At 40.5% G+C, this 26,318-nt stretch overlaps 1 protein-coding gene across 4 annotated transcripts in view; it reads right to left on the bottom strand.

The window, feature by feature from the left end:
* drp2 (dystrophin related protein 2) overlaps positions 1-26,318 on the bottom strand; it is a 214,657-nt gene that overhangs the window by 42,468 nt on the left and 145,871 nt on the right. For all 4 annotated transcript variants that reach the window (XM_088080931.1, XM_088080933.1, XM_088080932.1 and 1 more), the window contains 7 exons: positions 26,054-26,165; positions 21,385-21,541; positions 16,077-16,223; positions 10,486-10,564; positions 7,668-7,728; positions 3,415-3,476; positions 2,804-2,878 (listed from right to left, as the gene is read on the bottom strand). In XM_088080931.1, coding sequence (XP_087937057.1) covers positions 2,804-2,878; positions 3,415-3,476; positions 7,668-7,728; positions 10,486-10,564; positions 16,077-16,223; positions 21,385-21,541; positions 26,054-26,165 — 693 coding nt within the window. The remainder of the gene's footprint in view (positions 1-2,803; positions 2,879-3,414; positions 3,477-7,667; positions 7,729-10,485; positions 10,565-16,076; positions 16,224-21,384; positions 21,542-26,053; positions 26,166-26,318) is intronic.

The raw sequence follows: 26,318 nt of genomic DNA, 5'->3' as shown, positions 1-26,318 counted from the left end.
ACACAGGCTTTCATATATGCAAACTGGAGCTGGAACACCCATGTTCATGCATGCATGACTGCACATTCACTGTCGAACACACACACACACACACACACACACACACACACACACACACACACAAACACACAGAGAAGGACCATCATCGTCACCTCAGCAAACGAAAGCACAGGCGATAGCACAGTGCTTATTCACCCTTTTTGCCCACTTAAGCCCTACCAGATGTTTCAAGAGCAGTGACACAAATTTGATTTCGCTCTTCTAAACTAATTTGATGGCCTATCCCTAGGAGTGGAGCTAAAAGGGTGTCCGTGGTTGCCAGGTATAATTGGATAGCACGATAATGAGCTAGAGCAGAGAGAGGAGATAACAGGAGTATTCTCAGGGTTGTGAGGGAATCACCTAAAAATGTATTTCCTATGGGCTCTTGTGCAGCACTGCTCAATCATTCACAAAGTGTGCAGAGAGAAAGAGCGAGAGTTCTGTTATCAAGGCAGCCTGGCAATTAAATTCTGTAACGATATCAACTAGTAGGATGAGATAAGAGAGCGGGCCAGAGAAAGAAAGAGGAAGAGTCATTGAAAAAGGTTTTTCACAGTGGTCTGAGCATGCTGAGTTTTTATTACAGCAGCTCGGGATACATAATGGAGAGAAGGTTGGAGGAAGGTTGCAAGAGAAGGAAAGAGGTGAACATGAGGAAGGAAAAGTGCGAAATTGGCCACTTGCAGCGGCAAATAGTTGTTCATCTGGAGTCAGTGGGAGATGGAGCACCGCAGGTGATTGAAGATATATGAGAATAAGGTGTTGAGAGCATGAAGACAGAGAATGAAAGGCCAAGTCTGAGGTAGCGAAAAAACCGAGAGAGCAAAGGATGTTAAAATAACACAAATCATCACAAAGAGAAGCATCTGAAGAATTAGTAGTTAAAACCAGAATTACTTCCTCCCAGTTGTACGCGTCCACCAAACAGTTATGTGGGAATTCAAATCCATGTCTGTCCAGACTCACAATATATATTGAAAGACTTTAGTCTTTAATTGACAGAATTAATGTTGGCATTTTAAAAACATTAATATGCTACATTTGTATGTTTCAGTTGTAGCAGATCTGTAGAAAATTTCTTTACATTAAAATGTTCAACTTGTTGTGACAATGCAGTGTTAGTTAACATATGGTTAGGTTTAGGTACCAAAAAAAAACATTTGGTCATGGTTAAAAAAGGATTATGTTTTGTCTTAACATACCCAGTTTTGTTGCCAAAAACAAATTAGGAAATTTCCCAAACTTTCTTAAAAAATGTCCTCTTTTGTTGTCTTGCCTTGGTGTAACACCATCTGCCATCCCCTCAGCCTCTCAAAACTAAGCTCATATACATGTTATCTAAACTACATCATATGTATGATTTGCAGAAACATACAACATATTCTGGCTCAGATTTTGGAGGAATTTAATAAAAAGGCATTAAGTGTTTTGGGGTTTTTTTTTGGTGACCAGGCTCAATGATTGGTTGCCAGCCTCCTGCTAGCCAGGGTCACTTGCCACAGTGCCTGCTGTTTGCTAGCTAGCCCAACCTGCACTCCCTCGGACTCACTTTCCACAACTCGGAAACTACAAAGCCATAACGTTCGCAAATCTGGCAGGGAGTGCTCAGGTATCAGATTTTAGACTCAGGTTTACAATGGCAGTATTTGAGCTACTGAAGGACTGTCTACTCAAAACAGAACAGCTACAGTAGCTTGGAGAATAGTGACATGGGTGGTTAATGTGAAACTTTTCTAATTTTCAACCAGCTCTGTGTGATAAGAGTAACAGGTAATGAGTAATGTATTAAATTATGCCTAGCAAACTAAGCCAGTGACTGTGAAAAACAGATAAACACTGGGGAGGAATACACATGTAAACAACACACACAGATACATAAAGGAGGCAGAGGGCATTGAAACCCAACTTCCTGTCTCTGAGGAGAGAGAAGAGAGGGTGGAGTTTTTCTCAGTGTTTTTTTAAGCAAGGGTGGCGTTCAAAGTTTATGATGAACTCAAACTCCCGTTTCACAGGGGACCCAGCTATAGGACGCCTCTTTAATCCAGCCCCCAACTTTCTGCCCGCTATAGTGAGTAATACCAGAGACGGTTCAGATTTTTTTAATGAAGTATCTTTGGTATACTTGGAGAAGTAAGCTGGCAGCCAATCATCTGGCCTTGACAGCCGGTAGCCAGGGCCCATTATGTGGAAGTGGGTGTGGTTTAATCCAAAGTGGTTGGAAAGCTGATACACGCCAGCCAAATGAATAATGCCTCTACCCATGCTGTTGCCAGCGCAGAGGCATAAAAATGGGCAGAAAATGAGTGTGTGGCCCATGTAGGATACAACAAGTGCTGTGACCCTGAAGGGCACACATTCAACCATGCGGCAAAAACTAATTGCCTTCTCTTTTGTAAGTCAAATGGACCAATTAATAGCTCTAATTACCTAAAGTACGCCAACGATCCAGGCCGTGATGAAAATCAGAGAGGAATCCGGCGGTTGAGTGGTTTCTAGTGGCTCTTGAGTTCATCAATACTTTTGATTTCTGCTTTTTAAAGCCAATGGTAATGGAGAGAATATTTTCAACTACACTGCAGAAAGGAGCGATGATCCCTTCGACAACTGAATAAAGAAATGTGCCACAGCTAATCGTTATATCTCATTCCCCAAGAGAGCTTGTCATAACGGATTACTGATGGTGCAGGATAACAGTCTATCACTTAACCAGCCATTCCAGCGTTGCAGGCAAGAAATATCGTCAATGAAATACTGTACGTACATCTCAGAGCCTTCTGAACTCGCCGTAGCTTCATGGCCGTTCTGTATGCTGAGAACTTGATGTTGTTCAGATCCGCTAATGGAAGGAGAGAGAGAGATAGAGAGAGATTAGAGTAAATGAAAAGATGAAGGAAAACAAACCCATCCTGCACCACTCCACCCTGCCATCGAGGAATTAGACACCATCACTATCTCTCCTCCTGGTTATCACACCATTGCAGAAGTCATTAGTGGCGTATATGTTGTATGTGTGTATGTGCACATGCGTGTGTCTCTAGCTGAGCGGGTGCATGCGACAGCACGCCTATCTCCCTTGAAAGCTCTCCGTGTCAGATCAGATTAAAAGTAAAACACATGATGTCGTTTAATCACAATTAATTAAAGGCTAAGCAAAAAGCAATCACAGCGCTGGCAAATTGGGCCTCGTAGGTTAATGACAGTAGAGATGTAGTCCCTAAGGTGTTTGAAATACAGGGCCCTTAATGAGCTGTGTGACAGGGACTTCAAAGCAGAGCCCCGATGGTGCCGTGCTGCTGGTGCTGCCGCAGCCCAGTGGGGGTGCTGGGCGAATGAGCACGACTTGGAGGGTGCCTTAATTGTCTCCATACTCACCCAGTGCTTGGTACAGTTCTGTCATCTTTGGATGGTCCCAGCACGTTGTCTGGGCCTGATGGCTGGGGAAAGACAGACAAATGAAACAAAGGACGGAAGAATTCGTGAAGCAGCCAAGAACGGAGGTGCACAGTTTTAGGCCAGAGAGATCAAGGTATAAAAGTGAGTACAAATGAGACGAGGGAGGCAGAGACAGGTAGGTGAGTCAGACAGTAAAAGAAAGGAGATCAGAGGGTAGTAAGTGGGAAAAAAAAGAGAAAAATGAGAGGGCAGGATAGGGTGACCATTGTTTACAAGAGATTTCAGGTTTGCAGACATATGTCAAACATGACTCAGATTGAGGCATCAAAGTTACGTAGCACTGCTGCTCTGGTGGAGATAAACTGCCAGAAACTTAAAAGGCTTCACTCAAGGACACGACTCGAAATCACCACTCATAAAGCATCTGAAACATATATTCACACCACCTTCTTATTCCCTTACTAGCTCTACACTCACATAAGGGTTGAAAAAGGGATCTTCCTAAGGGGGTGCAGGTTTTAGAACCATTTGTGTAAAAAAATTATTATTATTTTTAGTATTATTGTCACGTAGGCGCCTGTCAGCAGTTGCCTGGTCGTTTGCACCAGAAGCGCATTTCTCCATGTAAGTTAACAAGTGACTGTACTCCTATGCTCTGTTCTAATCACATGGAGAGCTGTGTTTCTAACTGCAAGTGTGACTGTGTGTGTCTGTCTGTGTGTCTCTCTTCCTCTATGTTTAGACACAACTGAAAAAAAGAAAACATGGGATGCATATTACATCATTTCTCATCATTTATCATAATCAGATCATTTAGATCATATTTATTTTTACACTTGATATCATTTACCATACATTTTCAGTTTGTTTTCCTGCTAGATTCACTCGCAGAAAAAATAGACCACACACTGAAACTACCACTGCAGTTTGCAAGCCGACCAGGGTGCTCGGGTGTGCCATGGCTCATGTGAACAGCTCAATCTGCATGGAAAGTCAGCGTGATTTGCGGTGCTTCTGCATCCAGTGTGAACACGACATAACACTATTTCATGCTAAAAAATACCAAATAGTTTGCCAATTTTAAAATATTTTTTTAAGGGGTACACAGCATTTTGTATATGGTTCTAATTTGGAGCTAATTTTTGTTTGACTACACCACTGAAATAGTGTAGACTGCAGCAGTGGTTATTTCACAAAATCTCAACCCTCTTAAAACATGATCATGAAACGTGAGTGTTTTGGTTTGCGCTGGACCACATCAGCCCTTTAGAAGCCTCATAAAGCCCAAAGCTGCTGGATGTGGTTCACTTAGCCCCAGGCTTACCTTTTGAACTAAAACTATTATTAGTGAAAGAGAGCTCCACTGTTTGTAGTAAATTACTATTTTTTAGAGCCCCAGTGGGTGGATTCTAGATGAAACCTTTGGAATATAAAAGGGTTTTTGACAGAATCCCCAAATGGGTTTTTATTAGCACCCTTAGACGGTGGAAAGGTTCTGGATAGAACCCCCATGCACAGTTTGGACTGGAACCATTACACCACAGACTGAATCCCAGTGAGCACTGAGGAAATATCAGCAAACTAATTTGTCTCTGTTGTCATTTTCAGCCATAACTGTAGCATCTAAGGTCTTGTAGTTAACTGTAGTAGTTCAATCCATCAGACATTTCTGCTGTGCTTATTTTCTGTTGTTTGCTTCCCTCTTTGATTAATCAAATCTACCAGCATGTGAATGGGGGCCGCACCAAATTTATTTCAGCCACCTTAAAGACCAACCCAAAAATAAATAATCTCAGTGTAAGTGTCTGCTATATTCAGAATATTTCCCCTGCTTTACCTTACACATTCACAGATCAAGCAGCGGTAGACCCGTGACTCCCGTGTTCTTAAATGACTTCTTCTTGTCAATGGATTCTGTTTTGAGGTAACAGCTTTAGTTAGGGCTGTCTGACAGAAAGGTAAAGTGGTGAAAATTCCTAAAAATTAATCATTTGAGGCAGCGTTTGCCCAGTGCCGTTTCATTTTCTTGTATGTCACATACAGTGATTTTCTACCTGGAAGTTATTGTAAGCAGACATTGTGATTTTGTCTATAATAGGGTTCTCACAAGAACTTCTCAAATGTGGATCTAAGTAGAACACTTTCACAGATGGTTCTCGGTATTACCCTTTATGTTGGGTTATCAGCAGAACCCTCTGAAATTGTTTCAGGTGGAACTTTTTAAAACAGTTCTGCCAGGAACAGAGAAGAATTCACCTATGGGAACAAGCTGAAGAACCCTATAGGTTTCTAGTTAGCAACATCATTTCTAAGAGTGTTTGGGCACATTCAGAAAATAAGGTCCAATAAAAAAGGACATGCACAGCGAGATAAATGAGAACCCCAAAGCTGGAAGTCTGCCAGGACCCAGGGGCCTTTTAAGGCAGCACTCATCGCTTTACCTGTAAGAGCGCTCATTGATTGGTATCCAATGAAGTGCTTCTCATGTTCTACTCCCACACCCTTTGGTACACTAATAAAGCCCTTAAAGAATTGACTAGCAGACTAAAACAAGACTCACGAGGTTCAGTTGCACATGATTAGGAAAATAAATACTCATAGTCTGCGGAGGAACAAACTGTACAAACACTTGCACAGTTAGAAACCTGCACACACAAAGATCCTCTAGGCATAAACACAAACCTACACACACGTTCTCGGTTCATTGATAAAACCAGCAGCACTCTAAAGGTGAGATAGTATTGATGAGGTAAATAGATAAACAGATGAGTGCTCAAGCAAATAGGACCCACAGTGGCTCATTCGAGCTCTTCCCTGAATCGTTCAGTATTCATCTGCTTTCACTTGCTACCTCTGTGCAAATGTTTGGGCAATGGAAAGCTCTTTGAAAATCTGACATTTGGGCTGTATTTTGCAATTAGAGAATCATAAAGCTGGTAGCTTTCTTCGAGACCTCTGAATTGATGCCTCCACCTCTGACTGACATACTGTATGTCTGCTGCTTCGCTCCCTGATGTCAGCCCATCAGAGGTTTGCAGGCAGGCAATTATCAATATATGCATGGTGAAATGTAACAAAGGAATATTTTGTTATGATTGACATGTCAAATGTTAAGTTACAAGTAAACATCAGTATTTTAAAATCTGGAACCTATTGTTGCATGTTTTTGTGTCTAAGTCATTAATGAAGTCAACAAGCTTTGAAAGTGGTTCAATATTGAGTGAGACGGCTGCAGCCTGCAGTAATGAAACATGCTGCCATGTAACCACTTGGAGCAATATCACACTGTTAACGCAGATCCACTGAAAGTGCTTTTTCACCACTGTTCGGCTCTGATTGCTATTCTAATTGCCTTACAACCCCTGCAGAGACGGACCTTTTTGCTTAACCAGAAACAGACTTAAAATCAGCATCACTAAAACCACCAGACTCTATTTAAAAAAACATTAATTTTAATCAGTAAAGAGCCAGTATATTTTCACATCTGAAAGAGTTAATTAGGAGTTTATCTCAACCTAACAAAGAGTTGGTGATTGTTGGAAAAGTGGAAAGACAAACCAGAATGGTTTTTGTTAGTTTTATTTTGTTTCTGTTGACTTCAAATGAAGTGTGTTTTATGATGATAAAATTATGGTTTACTTAAATGGAGTCTAGTGGTACTGGCAGTAGATATCAGGGCTGTTTCTGGTTAAACAAAAAGGTATATATTTGTATGGATCCTTTCCATAATGTAGTAAGACATAATCATCTGAACATGTCAGTGGCTAAATCAAGCGCTTTCAGAGACTGTAAATTGACTGTGCTTAAGTGACTGCAGGGATTACATAGGTGCATTGAAACTTATGACAATTAAGTTGCAATATCTGGCTATAAAGCTGGTTCTACATATCGTTAAACCAACTTTTTGATGTGATGGTTTTTACTATTTGAATAAGCTGTTCTGAACTGCCCTCAACCCTATTGTGATGTCACAACATAAAAAATAAGGGAGGCTGAGAAAAATGGCAGCAACAACATAAACAGTCTGTTTCAAAAGAGTTTGGTGTACACTGGAAACACAAATAAATCAAGGTCAAACTCAACCTTAGAGAAGAAAAATGTAACCAATGTGCTCCACAGACAAATGGTAGTCATACCCATTTGTCATAAAAATTACAAAACACCCCCACCTGAATCCAGCCAAAGTACATACATTCCCACAATGCAGAAACTGACCCTGAAGTTGCACTTACTTGATGTAGTAGGGCACTTTGTTCGGGGAGATGGCACGCTCCCACGGTATCTGCACTGAACCTGCACAAACACACACAGAAACCAAATCAATTTCAGAATTGGCATGTCACGCATGAAAACCCATTGTGCACAATGTCCCTGACAGCGTGTCCACACAGCGTGTCCATACAGACCTTCTTAACAGAGCTACTCTGGTGTACAACAGGCACAGTAAAGCCAAAGAGACACATCTATTGTGTCAGGTTTCCACAGAGTGTTGGTTTGTTTGGCACGGCCTAATACAATACGGGAGGCAGAGCGCTCGGTGAGAAAGGGTGACTGCAGCGTTTAAACCGGCCTCTAAACTGAACCACAGGGGGTCCAGCAGAGGATCAAACACGACAGACTGCACTGGAAGATGCAAGAGACATACTTTACACACTGACACACACTGATACAGTGGCAAACACGCAACCATACACACACCATGTTATTGTACATTATTGTATCACCGTACGGCACATTGCAGACTTGTATGTTGTTGCTCAACATATGTAAAAATACTCGCACAGAGACTGAAGGACATTTGCAAGTCCTGAGGCAGGACAACTATTTAGATTCTTTACTTAAGTAAAAGTGCCAATATCACAATTTAAAAAAATGCCATTGAGGTCTTCCATTTGAAGGGCTGCAAAAGAATTATTAGCAAAATGTATTTAACAAATGTGAAAGTATTATGCAGAAAAAATGTCAGCTTTGACTGACATATTGACAGATTCTTAACAGAGCGGCTGTGTCAGGCTGTACAGCAGGTTGTCCACTCATCAGAAATTTAGCAGTTCAATCCCTGGCTCCACCTATTGAAGTGTCCTTGGGCAGGATACTGAACCCCAAATTGCTCCTCAAGGCTGTGCCATCAGTGTGTGAGTGCATGTGAATGGTTAACTGAGTAACAGGTGGCACCTTGAATGGTGGCCTTGGCCACCATTACATGAATATGAGTGTCAATGTGATAGGTAGCGAAAACGCACTTTGAGTGGGTGAAAGACTAGAACGACTCTATACAAGTGCAGGCCTTTTAATACTGACACATCAATTTTTAAATGTATGTGTGTCCCTTTGTATCATTTTGTGCCCCCTCCCTAAATTCAGAAGGTTTAGCAGATTTGTGAATGTGAATGTCCTTTTTTTTCAGCACAGTTAGTAGCCGCATTTATACTACTGTACAAGGAGAGAATCTCACACTGTTATACGGCCTCGCCGTTCTGGCCGGGGCAGAGGGGTCTTGCCTAGGAGCCGGGAACTGACATAGTAACAGCCCCAAAATGAGGTCTGTGTTAAACATAAAACCAGAATGATGTGACCATGGGCTGCACGGGTGTGGTGTTTTGACAACATGTTTATATGTGCGACCCACTGTGGGAGATTTAAAAAGTAGCTGTAGCAACTAGCAGCTGAAACAAAAAAGAAGAATAGTGGCCGTAAATGGGAACACAGTGAAAGTCGAGAGCTCTTTTCCCTCTAAGAAGAGGTCAGGATCAGCCACCATATGACAGAGAATGTAAATGATTGTGATTGACCATCATGTCATGGTTACTGTTTATGAAAAGCTGCCAACACAAATATTATATGTCATACTAAAGGCTGATACTGTTGTGTTAAACGTCACGCCTGTCATTTCATTTGATTGCGGGATGCAGCGATGCAGTGTATGATCACACACTGGAGCGGCATGACGCTGCAGTCATTTGGTTTTGTGTAAAAATGCATGGACGGTATATAAAGGGGGGACTTTGCTGCAGCTGTATTGTGTAATCACTGTGTAAAAACACTACTGATTACTGGGGTGGATCATTGATCTGCTGATCTTTCAGAGCTGATCTGATCAGATCGATGGATAAGACGATCAGCTGCTGAATGTCAACATTTTGACCCAGTAGAATGAAAAGTTAAGTCTCACTATGCTCCAACAGCGTGGTGCTATAATTAACCGAATGGTATATATTTTTCAGCAGTGCTCCTAATGAATGGTCCAACCCCAAAAATAGAAAATCTATTAGTGGTGGCAGATGTTTTAATCGTGGCAGGCCGCCACAAATAAATGAGTGTGTGGGAAACTCTGGCATCCTTTAAGTACAGTCTTGAGTAAATGTACTCAGTTACAGTTCACCATGGTACGAATATGTCTGTGTACAATAAAACCATTTGCATCATTCCATATGTGCTACATCAAAGAGTGTGATAAATAAATGCATGTCAGTGCATAAAAATCACAGACGCAGACCCAGACATTCCTGCAGGGTACAGTGGGCTGAGCTGGCAGTGGGGCAGTGCTATATAAGCCCCAGTGTGGCATCTCTGAGCCAGCGTGACAGCAGTAAAACTGGATGGAGGTTTGGTGAGGACATTGGAGGCACACACACACACACCACTCACACAGAGAGCGCTGCAACACACATCAGTTTAAATTAGGTAAAGTAAATCACATTTTCTTCAGCCCTCCTGCTATATCTCTGAAGCCTTTGAAGAGCAGCAGGTAAAAGAAGAGACAGAATTCACAAATATGTATCTCTGCTCAAATGAGAGCAATGACGGATCTGATGAGCATCGCTGGGGATGTTTACCGCAACAGCGTGCTGGAACTGATGAAGACAGACGAACAAAGCCTGCCAGCTCCACCTCTAACCCAAATACACACGCAAACACACAGGCTGTGTTTTATAGCTTTATCATAACAAAACTGTAAACTTCTTTTTTATCCCTCCCACACTCTTGGCACAGCATGGCACAGATTGGTGCGACATGAGGTACCAACTTCAAATAGTAGAGGACACTTACTGGAAAGGAAATGCTGCGATCCAGGGCCAAAGTCTCTGTGAGCATCCTGGAGCTGCTTCAGCCGCTCATCTATGGAAGCCTGAGGACACACACACACACACCAATGCATAGTTAAATCAAAGGGAATCGTGCTGTTCATCCCCCTCCACCACAAATCCCCAAAAGAAAGAAAGGAATGCACGCAGACCACCTGTTTCTCCCCCATTAGTTAACTACGGAATATAAATTATGTCTTTTTCCTCAGCTGCCCCTCTTGAAGGACTTTGAAAGCCTTTGAAGAGCGGCAGGTAGGAAATGAAGACAGAGATTACCTAATAATATATTTTCTTGAAACGAGGACAACGGCACTTGGTTGCAATGTCAGCATGGAAAAAAGGGAAAAGATGATGAAATGAGCGAGAAGAAGGGGGGAGTTGCAAAGCCTCACATGTGTTGCGTCAATAACCACGGAGAGTTGACAAAATTAAGTTTGTAAAAGCATTTCACATCAGTTACTGTTACTGTTTCCCACCAAATGGGATTTAGTCTGCCTAATCCTGGTTTATTTGAAATGTATTGGATTTGGCACATGAATCACTGTCAGCTGGGTGTTTGAAACGCGTCCTCAAACAATGGGAGGTAAATCCACTCGCGGTGAGGTAGAGAGACAGATGAAGAGAGGAAGCGAAAGGAGACGGGCCTTCAGACTTCAAAGAAGAAGCATGGGCAATGAGTCGTAATGTGTAAAGTTAGATGTACTAAATTGGCATTCCTCAGCATGCACACGTCATTGCTCCCTCGCTGGAAAATAAAACAATATAATCTGAAGCGTGATTTAAATTGGTTGGGACTAATATAGAGCACTGTCAATGTGCCGTGGAGATGTTACTGCCAACTGTGCCGCGTTGTACAATCTATTTGTTGTACAGGCAATTTGGGCTGCCATAAGGAAGACAAATGACTGAATTACCCGTGATCGACAAATATTAGCAAATCAAATTTGGAAATACATTTTCTCTGGCCAAAATCAACAGGGCACAGGATGTTGCTGGGATTTAGCATTTATCATTTTAATTAAGAGAGAAATGGGACACAGAGGGGAGACAAAGAAAAAGGTTTCTTCATTCTGCTTGCTTTCACGGTGAAAGATAGCAGGTCAGTTCACATTATACCGTTGAAATTAATTATCGTGAATGAGCAGAGATAGCAGATCGACCGGGGTGCAAGCGAGACAGCTCAAAGACGGCTTTTTTTTTTCGTCTTTTTGCAACACCTGTCTCTTCACGTCACTCGGGCTCTACTAATATCACAGAAACTCTGGGACCAATTTAAGATCTGTGAGATGATTATCTGTCTGCTGGTGACTATGGATACTAAAAGCCTTTTTAATAGTGTTGATCATCGGGGGGATTAGAGGCTTACGTTGTGAATCAAAGACCAGAGGACACCAACTGTAGCACATCAAAGATTTAGCAGAAATTGTTCTGTAAAACTTTTTCATGACAACTCTTTCCCCACCAATGCAAAGGGACATCACTGTGGAGAAAAATGAGTCAAAATTTCTACATAACTCACTCAACAATCCTTTCCTAAAATACACTAAACTGTGGGGCCAAGTTGTGGAGGATGTCTCCTTGATAATTCAGGCTCCTGAAAGTGTGTCATTGAAATCTCAGTGCTTTAAACAACTATTTAAACTTCACTGTGTGTCGTGACCTCAGTGAAAGAAAAACATTGACACATTATAATAAGCAGAAGATATGTTACTGATGTGTACAGAAATAAGACTGACAGATGTTTCTATTTATATACAAGCTGATTCCATCACACACATTCGAAAAAAGCTTGCAGATCAGCTGCATCTGTTGGATATGAAGTGGCTCACTGGCTTTCATACAAAGAGCACTTGAACTTGATGCATTTGGTCAAACAAGTATCCCAAAATGGATCACAGCTAGAAATAAATATGAGAACTTTATGCAGGAGGAGAGCCTTTTAACAGAACACAAACTGAGTCCCAAATCCATACTACACACCTGTTCTGTAGTGTATATAGTATATACTAATCGCCACACATTTAAGCAGTCTGTATACAGACATCTATATATACAGAACAGAAAAGATGATAATAAGTGTAGAGTCCGCTGTCAGTCAAGCTGCAACTTTGGAAAGCTGCTGCCAATTCAACTTCAAAAGGAGTCATCAACATATTTCTCCTAAGATCCAAAGCTTTTGTTTTCCAAGATTTTTTTTTTTTTGGAGCTGCTTCACCACCACCCACAATTTATTTTAATATTTTTAGCTGGCGGCTGCTCCTCCATTTCCTTTGTGCTGGCATCATGGTTGAATAGTGTGCACCAAGTGCACAGACATGGACCATATTTAGCATTCCTGATGTCTGGTTTGAGTTCACTTTCATTCTGTGAACACCCTACATACTAAAAACCTGCTGGATCTGGGACACGGGGTAAGAGTCTGTCGCTATGCTTGCAGCTGTGTGGGGTTTACGTAGGCACAGCAGCACTTTGAGCTAAATGCTAACATCAGCATTGCACAATTCAATATTGACAGTATTAAGATATTGATGTAAAGCACATAAATTGTTTACCATGTTTACCATCTTGGCTCAATTTTTAGCATGCTAACCAGAGTTGATTTCATTCATTAAAAAACTATTAATAAACATGTTAGTTCACATCCTTTTTTTTCTATGACTGAGATGAGACAGTGACAACATGGCACTAGTGTCATTAACAAACTGTGACTTTGTCTACATGCAGCCCTGACACACCGAGATGAAGACTGGCCAATGTTGGTCTGTCTGTGAGCATCAGTCGCAGTGTTTTTCGCGGTGTGTCCTACTCTGTTGATCCTAGTCGATCTGTATCAGGGTTTTTTTCGGCCGATTCAGCATGTTGACTTGGCGACGGAGACAGCAGAGCTGATCGATTAACGAGTTTACTCTGATTGGCATTTCAGCCCAGTGGACAAGAAGTGAGGAAAGTAAACAAAGGAGATGAGAGAGTGAGATCGAAACAAACTTGTCATATAATGTCAGATTATTTTTCTTTAGCCACTGAGTTCTGTAGCAGAAACTTTTCCTGATGGTGTGTGTCGTTTTTCTCTGGTGCACTGCTTCACTGCTTTGTTCTTTCAACATTCGATTGGGTCGATACTGGCTAATTAGCATTATGACGGTCTTACGCTTTATCTTTTTAAATGAACAATATAGACTACCATCACCTGCTGGTATGGGTATTTCCTCTCACGCAGATGCAGAATCTAAGTGCTGATTGGCAGCTGGTTGTACTCTGGGTGGTGAGACACAGGCGATGTGAGGCAAAGGAAAATTTGGCTTTCATCGCTGATAGTTTTTTTATGTTGATTTGCTGTGTCTGGGCATTTAAATATAAAAATCTTTTTTTTTTTTTGTTTACAAAAAAGGGAAGAAAAATGTTAGACTGTTGTTTTTTAATGCAGCATTTCACATTCCAGCGCTGCATGCATCCAATCAGGACTACCCTGGCAGCACACAATAAGCACAGTGAGGAGAGCTCAGGAGAAATAATCAAGGTGATATTGAAATGTTCAATATAATCTCATGACTAAAAAAGGCCAAAATGTCAATATTTACCAAACCTTTATTAAAAATATACTAAGAAAGTACCATTTAAGTAAGATAGGACTAAAATGACTTTAAGTCAACTAAAATTTCACCAAAAAAACAGGATGAAGCTAAGTATTTGACAAAAACTAACAAAGACATGTGACACAGGACTAAGGCCGAGACTAAACTAAAAAATAATTGACAAAGTTTGTGCTACTTAGCACTAAAGACAAAGTATTGACCAAATTGGAATCGTGAGCCAAGATGCCAAGAAAGGCATCGACATGTGACTGCCAAGCTGTGATTAGTTTCTGCAAACAGTCCAAAAGGTTTCACTTGAAGGAGAACAGCTTTAAGTTGAAGGAATAGATTTTACTTGCTTCACTCAGAGCGCAGAAAAAAACTGACTTAAAAATCAAACCCACCACTATTCTGTACTGATCTGTTCTGCTCTGTCCTCCTCATGAACTGTGCCACTGCGGGCTATTTCAGGGCCAGAGGAAAAACATGAAAGCCACAAACAGTCAGGGAGCAGAAAAAGTGCAAAGTGGAGAGTGACAATTAATTTCTAAGAACTGTTGAAGTGACGTTGAAAATCATCAGACGAGATCGAGACAGAGACAAGGAGTGGCGGCAATTAAAACATCATGATGATGAGGCCATGACTGAGAAACTGTGCAGGAGGTGTCATGGAGGCCATCTAATGGGAACAGGGTGTTCTCATTTAAGTGGATGTTGTCGTGCTTGTAGGAGCACTACACAGGCTGCTGATGGTGAATGCAGCCTGAGCCTGAAAGTTGCACTCTGTAAAATGACAGTAATGCTCTCTGGATAATGCATCCATACATTCAGCTCAGCATCAAGGGGAGGGCAGGTCCAGTTCAGTGACTCCAAGGCACTTTATCCTTGACATGTGTAAAAGGCTTTAAGCGAACATGCCTTTCATTCATTGAAGAATCGCCCTCTTAATGTAAGTGCACGGGTTCAAATCTTGATTCATTTCTTTCTGTCGTGTTTTCCACTTTAACTTGTTATTCAGAAAGCATGAAAATACCAAAGACCTGATCTTCACAGCGACTCTACATGTTGACTGTGAAATATTCAGACCATTTTTTATACTCTATGACTAATGAAGCACATGTAAATGTTTTTCTGTCTCCTTTAACTGCGTTCATTAAAAAAATAGCGAGCTCAACTAATCGTAGGAGCGACGAGCTGCTGAAAAACAACAGCTGTTAGGGAGATCCATAATGAGATTGGTGTGTGTGAAGGCTTATGGTATTTGATGTGGACAGAAGTTTATCTAAATATACATTTGGACATTTTTAAAACAGTTTTAGCAGCTCAGATGCAGCTCTGTAAACCACAACCCCCTCATAACTTTGCATTATGTGGTTAAACACCTTTTACTAAAAGTAATTTTTACTTTATTTACTGAAACAAGTGACTGTCCACCATTTCTATTTTTTCTTTTTTCCATTTCATTTCACTGTGCGGGGTTACAGACTATAAGTAAGTTTGTCAGGTTACTTTAATTGAACTGAGATGAATAAAAGTAAATGGCTGGCCAGGAATTGTGGGATCAGCTGAGTGGCCAGAATGAATCCTGACATTGGATTTACAGAAATGTTACATTTGTACACTTTATTTGTCATATCAAGGTGCATTTTGCAATTTGTGTTTATGTTTGACGGCAGTCTTTGCCCATTTATCTTAGAATTTATCTTTGGTTATTTGATGCAGATATGAAGCTATGCACACACACACACACACACACGGTTCTTTATCCATCCCCTTGAACACAATGTTGCCCTTCACAAGCTCAAAAAGTGATAAAGGACCAACTATAAAGCAGTTGGAGGCCTGGGGTCACATAAACCCTTAACTTGCATTAATAAACATTATATACGAAATCACTCTTTAATGTCTCCCTTGAATCCTACTGCAGGAAAATCTGCTGCTGACTTTGTCAAATAAGCAACACAGACCCAGCAGTGAACTCTACCTGAAGCACTTTCCATCTGCTGTTGAGATGCTCCAGGGCGCGGGCGTTCTCCATCGACAAATGGACATCGGAGATAGCCAGCTGGTGGGCCAGATCATTGATGTGCTTCATGCCCTCCTTCACTTGGGTCAGCTCCTCCTTAAATAACTGCAGGAGAACGAGAGATGAGCAGAAGGAGTAGAGAGAGAGAGAGGGATGGAAAAGAGAAACAGCAGAAATACAAAACTATTAAATTTGGAAAAATATCAGATAGGCAAACACACAGTCAAATTAAATAAGTGACAAAAATCAATAGAAATGTGATCTGTTATGCTGTCAGCTCTGTTATATCTGGAAAATATTTGGCAGTAACCACATATAAACTTAAATCAAAGTGAAAAGAGTGTATAATGATATTTGAGTAGCACCAGCCTTTTGTTAACCACAGATTTTATATGTGAACAATGAGGAAAACGTGGAATTTATACAGTAAACAGTGTCTAACTCAAAATACACCAGAACAACAGTACACTCTGCAGCTTATGTGTGCATGTGGTTGCCATTTATGTTGCCTGAGTCCCTATCATTTAGCACTGTATAGTGTATGTATGCAACCTGTCTTTTATCTAGTTGTTGTGTAAAATGTTTTGACACACCTAAATTAAAATGTACCTCTACCACAGCAAATGTTCAACAAAAGCCTGAGTCACACAGTCTAGTTTTACCAGGGAACCTTGTGATTTGTGCTGCATTCATATGGAACAGGGGGATGGTAGATGACAATGTGGATATCATTTCATTGAACGAGAGCAGGATAATAAAATTAGTTGAGGCTGGCAGAGAATATTGGCAGTGGTAAGGGCAGATACCATTGCTGTTCAAAGTTAAAACATCTTAACTTTTTACTGACCTATGCGATGGAATTTACAAGCGGCTGCAACACAGCTCTTTCACACGAGGTAAAAACAAAGGTGATCGGGACAAATAATGGACATAACTAAAAAAAACCCAAAAACATAAAATAATACAAATAAAATATCTTTACTAAATATATTGTATTCCATTCTTTGTAACGTCTGCAGCATTGCCAATGCATTATATTGTCATGCATGTTTTGTTTTAACATCCTGATATTTTGTTGGACTGTTTGTTTTTCACATGCCATCCAGATACTGTCCTCTGTCTGACCCTGCAGCATTATTAATTACCTTCACACATCTGTGTGTCATGTGGTGCATTCACACGGGATAAGCAAAGTCTGTATTTAGTAGTAGTCCCATGTGAGTAGGACTCTGGATGACAGCCGCAACCATTGCAAATGATCAGAGGTCCCCAGGTAATGTTAGTCCTGTGCCAATATGGCTAAGGACAACCAGAATAAAGAACACATTTTTACAATTATTTTTTTAGCTCTGATGTCTTTATTTGACATTACAAAGGGGAGACATCCCAAAAAGATCGAGAGTGAAAGGTGCGATAAGGCATTCACAACTAGGAGGCTGCATGGCATGAACTCTAACAGACTCAGCCTTAGGACCTCTTGAAGTCACGTGTTTTTTAGGGCGAGAGCACGGTTTGAATGACAGGGTTTGGATTTATGTAAATTATCCAGCATATTAAAATAATGTTCAAACACGAATGCGGCTGAAATCAAATTAAGGTTTCATGTTTACCGTGATGGATGATCTGCTGCAGCTTGAGTAATCTGTAACCCTGTGGATGTGAAATTCACCAGAATAGCTTCGTGTGATGGCAGGACATTAATCGCTGATATCTGCAAATATGCTGACTGTGTTAACACACCAGCAGGGACAATTTAAAAGAGAGAGGCAACAAAAATGATAAGATGGCAAAATATGCATCACTGTTATGATGGGAGTCTGGGAGCGATGGTGCACACTTGTTTGTCTGTGTGTCAATGCACTCTATTAGTGTGGAGCTGAAACATTTATATTATCAACCTGAAGCTATTTTGATAATTGATTCATTGTTTACATTAAATGGGTGTTGGTTCGCTGAATACCAAATTCAGTAATGATGAATGAATGAACCCTCAGGTGCTGGCTCTATGGATGTAGTTGCATCCAGTGGTGGTGAATCCAGTCCACAACACGCATGCACGCGTGTACGCACGCACACGCACGCAGCTCATTTAATGTTGGTTTTTCATAATATGCCTATGATGTGAACATGGCTATTAAGGAAATAAATGGGGAGCATGTACAGACATTAATAATATGCAGTGAAAATGAACATAAACAGTATGGCATGAAATACATAATGCAAGAGTAATTCAATTTAAATATAAAAAATGCAAAGATGAATAAATGAGAAGAATACAGTCCTTAGAGCTGTAAGGGAATGTCAACACAGAGCAAACTCTTAGTAAAGCTTGTATTCATTAGCCGATGCATTGAAGCGCTCATTGCACTGCCATGACACAAAAAAATAACATTATGAAGGTGCAGATATGTAACTAATTAACATACTAATAAATAATACTTTGGGGGATTATATGCATTACAAGGACATTGTCTGGACTTTGGAAACTGCCCGCTCCACTGAGTTGACCGATTTGTCTGGCATCGCATGAAACAGTGGTTTCTTGGATGAAACAGAAAACAACCAATGAGCTCAGAGCCAATTGGTGCCACAGGTGGGACTAAATCCTTTGTCAAGCTGATGTCAAGCAGTGCATGACAATTTACGAAAAGTAAACAACAGCGGTGAGTGCTGCAGACAAGAAAGCCGCTGCTATTGTTTCTGTTCTTAATCATTATGTCTTCTTAGTAAACACTTTTTTTTTTTTTACTTCACTCAGCTCCACTCTTTAAAACCCTGCAAAACAGGAATGTTGGCATGGCTACGCACCAGCATGGACATAAAATGACGTTAGATTCAAGCGGTGGTTTCAGAAAATTAAATCTCCCACCCCCATGGAAATCAGTTAGGCAGACTGAAGATGACAACGGAGGGTGAGAAGTTGACAATTCTGTCTGATATCAGGCAAACAAGGAATGCCAGAAAAGAGCCTCTGCAATAGTTACTGGCATGATGTGACTGTCAAAATATTACAGCGACTCAAACACTGTCACTATACTCTACATAAAACAGCAAAATACTGCTACAATGTTCACTGAAAGTAAGAGAATAATAACTACTATAAAGATTACTCACATTCTCATGTACGCACGGTACAGTAAACCAAGTTAATAAGCAAATGCCAACTGGAGTTCAGCAAACTGTAGCGTTGAGTGAAGTCTTCTTCAGTTTTGGACAGATTTTTTACACTTTGATGGACTGAGACCAAGTCAAGACTAAGACTAATGTGAGTCCCACACTGCAGGACACACTTGATAAAATGTGGAACATGCAAACGGCAGGTGTTTGCTAAATTGATAGGAAAAATCCACATATCTATAAACACCCACAGAAAACAAAACAAGATTTCTGTTCATTCATCTCTTATATTGCTTTACTGTATATATGTGTGTATGTATAAGTGCACCATGAGAAATAATGAGAAGGCATTGCAGAAGTGAATTTTATGTGTGGCAATTTTCCTTTGTTTTATATGAGCAAACAAATACATACAAACACTAAAGAGCTGAAATAAACTTAATTATATTATTCAGCACTGTTTTTTTCCACTGGCAATTTTGTGATATCAACATAGCTGTGGTCCTGAAATAAAACCACGAGTCCTCTTTTTCTGAGACAAAACTGAGTAGAAATGCGATCACGTCTGATAATTGACCAAGACCTTCAAAAAGTGGTTTTAAGACCAATCTCAAGGACAACAACACTGATTTTAACAGTGAGTTAGCTGAAAAGAAATGATTCTGTACTGGAAACTGTTGAAGAATGGATCGCCTTCTTGAACAGTTTGTCTTTTTTTTCTATCAATGTTTGCTGTTTTTCCCACTTTTATGTGATAGCAAATTTATATCTTTGCCTTTTGGACTGTTGATTGGATAAAACAAGATATATAAAAATGCCCCTTTGGTACTCTGGGAAGCTGTCGGAAGCATTTTGTTTTTAGACCTATTGAAAATAAGCCTTATAGTGTTTACACTGAACTCAATGTGAGCGTTTCGCGCGGCAGGTTTACATGCAAAGTCAATGCCAAGATGCGAATGGCTGCAAATTCACCCCGGGTGGCGTCATGGACACGTTGGAATAGAAGACATAGATTTAGGGTCTTCATGTTCATTGTGCAAGTTGACATTTTTCAACTTGAGCTATAAATTCACATGACGCTGTGTTATAATAGCCTATCAGCACTGAGATCTAGTTGAGATTCTCCTGACGTTACCAAGATTCAGAAACGAAGGATAAACAATGTGGCTGCCTGGACACGCAGAGCTACACTCAGTGTCAGTACTGTACAGACACAAAATAAAAAACTTTCTTGGAGGACTTGGAGACTTGTGAGCAAAACCATAACATTACATGGTAAGCCCTGAAAATATATTTTTGTTGAGTTGCTTCTTAGCAAAATGCTCTGAGTAATTTAAGTTTTATATAGGTTTTATATATAGGGATTTTAATGGGGAAAGTAAACAACGGAGGCTGTGTAATTTTCATCATGTTTGGTGCAAACACAGCATTATTCTTATATGTGTGTATGGAATTGTGCATAATGTGGGTTTATGTGAGTTTAATTTGCACGCATCCATGTGTGTGTGCTCTTTTATGTGTGAGTGTGTAAATGTAAGTGAGTGAGGGCATACAGATGAGGTCTACTTGACAGGCTTGCCCTAAAGACCGTGCTGAACATGTGCTGGCTGTGACAGGAGTCCAAACAGTGACATGATTATTGTGAAGTGCCCTCACTTCTAATGAACAGCGCCACACAATTACAGGCAGCAGCGGCACCTCGGCACTCCATAATGACTGAACCAATGACCTGCCATTTGCTTAACAACATCTTTCCAACTGGGGGTTTGTAACCCCTGCCATCCCACCGAGTCAGTCTGAAGAGCCGCGTCCTTGTCATCAGCTGTCAGATCGCAGCTACTCCGACAGGGACGTGTGCACAGGCAATCAAAACAAACATTTCAAAGCAAAACACATCTCTCGCTTATGTATGAGTAACATACCACTGCTGTGCTTATTTGATAAAAAGCCACTGTTTTAATGTTTGTTTACGAAGTGTTTAAGTGCGTTTTTCAGGGATCGTCAGAGGTGATTATCTCAAAGCAGACAATTATTGTACTCCACAGGTAAAAGCCATTTATATCAGGGATTCATGATAATGTGTCTGCATGTGCAAGTGTGTGCATGAGGGAGATAACAAGAAAAACCGAGTGTGGTTTTCTGTGTCTACCTTGGTGGCATCTATGTGGTCCTGAAGCGAGTCGATGAAGAGGTCTCCAACAGGCTCCCAAGCGTCTCTCACCCCCTCCGCCTGCTCCAGGGCCACTGCCAGCTCCTCCATCGCTGCCTGGATCTGGAGTAGGCGCTCTAATGTCCTCTCCATGTGTCTGGGGGTTTTGTTAAAAACATAATTCATTACAGTTAACTACCTGCACCATTAAAATTTGGAACTAATGCAAGCGAAAAAAAAAATCTATAAAAATCCACCGAGCGTGCAGTCAAACACATCATTTATTCAAATTTACAGACTGTCGTCTCAGCAGAGCTGTGTGCAAATTATTCCATACCATCATTTCATAATTGAAACTCTTTCTTTGAAAACACATTTTAATATTCTGGTGAGCTCTGATTTTCCAGTGATCTAAAACTTGATGAATGTGCGTTCCAAATTGTTTCTGTAATGGATTATATTTGCCGCATTTTGTAATCAGGTTATGGTAATTGTATTGCATGTAATGTATTGCAGCAGAACCCTGCGATGGATCAACTCACACACACAGTCGCTGGGAAAAACAACAGTCTTGACTTAACAGCTTGAAAAGTTACAAGCATTTTTGTGTTGTATGGAAAAACGTATTTTTTGAATAATTTTTTATAATAAGAATTTATTTTTTGATATAATTTCCCAGCAAATATGCATGACTTTTTCGTTACATATCAGAGAACCTCAATCTCTTGACTTTTCGAGGGCTGCTTTCACACCTTATTGGGTTGGCCCAGTAAAAAAACAAACTCAGACAATGTTTGCACAGTATGGTTCATTTGGGCTGCCTATCAAATCCTGGTGCGTTTTAAACAACCGAGCTGAGACCGCCTGAAAAGGATGGGTCTCGCTCCACTTCCAGGCGGACTCTGGTGTGGTTCATTTGTGGTGTGAAAGCAACAAAACTACAGCAGGATTTTATGAAAGCTGAACTACTGATAAATCCATCTACTGATCTGACAATTATCTTATAATTCATCTGTAGCTTGAATGCCACATATACATATATTATATATGTACATACCAAATGAGTATGTATGCATGTGTGCATATATCATTTGGTAACAAAGAAGATGCATATGCACATCAGCGCCAGTATATCCCCTGATTAGAAAAAATCCTGTGCTTGAGTCTAACTGCGTGTACTTTGTCAGTTTATTAAGTGTGATGTGTGCCTGACAGCAATCACACAATAATCAGCTCTGAATCATTGCTGTACAAGACACCTCTTTTTAGCCCTGTTTTCACCTGTCATACCTGTCATTATTCATAACAGGCTGTCAATTTGCAGTCTAATAATAACAACATTCTTTGTAATCAGTCATTTCTTCGTGAGCTCTTTGTGATACCAAAGAAAATAAATACACACACCAGAAGCATTAAACTACTGCATAAACGTCTGCCAATCACCAGAATTTGATCCTGATGATGCAGGAGGACAATCACCAAAACTGTCAAATCTACAGGTTAAGGCTCATTTATCCTCCCTTTACATACAAAATAGGTACGTCTATTTCAAACGTTGTAAACGTCACTGCCAGCATTCTTCCGTGAATCCTTTATGACAGCACTGATACAGCTAATAGATGGCACCAGATGGCAGAGTCAAAGGTTTCAACAAAAACAGTGGAGGAAGTAATAATAATATAATTTTTAGATGAGATGTAGACTGCGTTGGACTGTGAGGCCATTAAAAAGATTGCAACATATGTACAGATTTTTTCTTTTCACTATGTGCTATATATACCAATCTGTTTTCTTTTGCCAATTTTTTAATGTTTTCATTGTGTCTTACAGTCGTATCCATCTTTAATTATGTTACACTGCCTCCATGACCTCCGGTGGTACTGCTCCTTTTTGTCCAAATCCATAACGTTTTAGAAAATGTGCACAAATAGGGACAAAATGAACACAGAGTATGGACGGAAGGTCCATCTGTGTCCATTTATGTTTCTAGCCTTGGGCATAAATAAGCCCTTAACTGTCAGTGTTTGTAATGCCACGTTTCTGTTCTTGGTTCGTCTATAAAAAATCAGTTAAAACAGGAACTGGACCAAAACTAATTAATACAACAATGTATCATTTTTTCCCCATGGCCTGGATTAAATAAACCAAATAACAGGTGAAAAATCACTCCAGTGATGCTGGCTGTATTATCTGACCAGAGAATTCACCAGTCTTTGTGTTGCTGATTTTTACAATCCTCCTGATGCAAAAAAAAAAAAAAAAAATCCACTACATGAGTGCACTGCTGTTTTTTGTTAGGTTTTTCTTTTTTCCTTGTGCAGCATAAAGGGTCTACAACTGCATTTCATTGAGCAGCTGAATATTGACCTTGGGCATATAATAACATTTATATTCAAGCATGATCCAGTTTCTCATTCATGAAGAAAACGATTTCTGAATTCCAAAATTTTTGCTTTCAGGCAAAAGTTTCATGGGGACACAGTCTTTGGAGTTTAGTGAACTCCCTGATGAACTACAGTGACATTACATTATTAATTTATTTTAAAAATAATCATTAGGACTGGAAGTGAAAGGCTTTCAGAGGACATGAAATTGCTGCCATCCTGAACAGAGATCTGACTCAAAGTCTGCTTCTAACACTGACCTTGATTACAAAACTTGCATAATCATCACTTTCAACAGAAAACTCCTTTCCATTCACCATCACCTTCAGTATCTCCCCTGTGCTTTTAAAATTACTGACAGGGGCAAATGCAGGATACGTTTTCAGATCCTTTATTTAAGTAAATAAACCACTTTGGCTAAGCATAAGTCCAGCATTCAAAATCCTAAGCAAAAGTACAGAGAAACAAAATGTACTTAAAATTTAAAAAGTAAAGTAAAAGTACTCATCGTGCAGGAAAATGGCTTCTGTGGCTGATGATATTATCAGATTGGTGTTACAGATGTATCAATTTTCTGGTGTAGCTGGGTTTTTTTAAAGATTTTTTTTTGGCATTTTGCCTTTATTAGACAGGACATATCGATAGCATGAAAGGGGGAGAGAGAGGGGATGACATGCAGGAAAGGGCCGCGAGAAGGAATTGAACCCGTGTCTACCGCAGCAAGGACACTGCCTTCATTTATGGGGCGCCTGCTTTATCCACTGATCCACCGATGCCCCTGGTGTAGATGGTTAAGGTGGAGCCTGTTTTAAAGTTTCATAGTTCAGACGAGTAGTTGTCAATATAAAGGTCGGTCCCCTCTGAGGGGATAAATCTGAAGGGTCATGAGATGATTAACAGAAGAGGAAAGATGAAAAACAGAAAACATTCTGCTACACACGTGTGCCTTTTCAATTTTGACATCTTGGATTTTTTTACCTCTGGGCTTTGATCAATTATTCAATAACACAGAGTTTAGAGATTAAATTTCTCTTTGGTGGAACAGCTGAGATTACACGGGGCTCCAGCTAAACACCAATGATGCCATTATTTTCCAATGAAAGTCGCACAAGCTCTGATTGTCTCTAAATGTTGCCAGACGACATCGTACGCTTTGCGTATTGGTGACGTCATTGCACATTTATTTGCATATAGAATAATGGAAGCATGAAAACTTTGCACTGAGTAGATTCAGTAGGAAATCCTCAACGTAACATTTCAATGGCAAGAGAGGTGTGGCGCTTATACCACTTTCTGGTGTTGTCAATCCACAGAGTGAGAGCTGTACTGTACTGAACTCACTACAACTACTCTCCCACAGAAAGCTGCGTTCAATTAGCTTAAAATTCTGTTTCACTCTGCTTATCAGTCTGGACTCTCTGCCACCCCAAACACTTTCCAGATATTGCAATCCAGTCAGGGCCATTCAGATATTCGCTCCATAATTAACAACATAAGTAGCCAATCAGGGACTGCATTGTACTTGAAGACGTGACATGCAAAACAGAAACAGCGGCTCGCACAGCAACAAGCACTAATACTAGTAGAATAAACACAGCAATGAGTGACGTTAATTCAGCAATAGAGTTGATAACAATTAAACAACAGCAAGAGAATGCACTCGCAGAGTTTCTCAAAGGAAAAGATGTTTTTGCCATTTTTCTTATCCATGTTCATTGTTGTTTCATCACTGACTGTGCTGAAGCTGGAGAAGATACTAGAGGCTTCAGAGCTGATGATCACAGCCATGCAGATCGTTGTTCACAATACTTCGGACAGACAGCGAGGATGCTGTTAGCTGGGATTCTGCAATCCAGGCAGCTGGTTGCTAAATGAGACAGTCACTGTCTAACCGACAACGTGTTTGTAGGGTTAGAGGCTCGTGCTAACATCACGATTGGCTGAAGATGTTTCTCTGTCAAAGCGAGTACTCCCGCCGGCTGAAAGTGTTTGGGACGGCAGTTGACTCCAGACGGATACAGAGAGAGAAACTGAATGTTGAGCTCATATTGCAGTGTAAGGATGGTCTAATTAGACTACTAAGCAGCATAGATGAGAATGAATTACAATACAACAGATTTCTCAGTTTTAGATAAGATATTGAATTTGTTGCTAGTCACTTTCTAGAAATAAAGTCGCAAGGTAACTCAAAATTTCGCTTGGAATGAGAGTAAATTTACTTTCCACCACTGCAAGAACCACAAAGACATTGCACACACAATGTTAAAAAAAAAAAAGTGTCTGACCTATGGCGGTCCACACAGCGTGCCGTCAGCTTCTCCCACAGGTCACTGGCCACGTTCGCCTGCTTCCACACTGAGCGGCTCACATTTAAGATTCGCCGGCGTGGAGACACCTCTGCAGAGGGTGGAAGAGGTTAGACAAGGCCACGCAGGGGTAAAAACATAAAGGTGCAAAGGAGGAAGTAAAAAATAAAGCAGACAGAGAAATAACAGGGTGGAGAGGAGAGCAGGGGTTAGAGGTCAGACAATGAGAAGTGCAATGATCGAA

The sequence above is a fragment of the Plectropomus leopardus genome, chromosome 8 (genome assembly GCF_026936395.1).
Source record: "Plectropomus leopardus strain MGB_pleo_1.0 chromosome 8, ASM2693639v1, whole genome shotgun sequence".
NCBI lineage: Eukaryota > Metazoa > Chordata > Actinopteri > Perciformes > Serranidae > Plectropomus > Plectropomus leopardus.
Note: the sequence above shows the minus strand (reverse complement) of the source record. Positions and strands in the feature narration are given on the sequence as shown.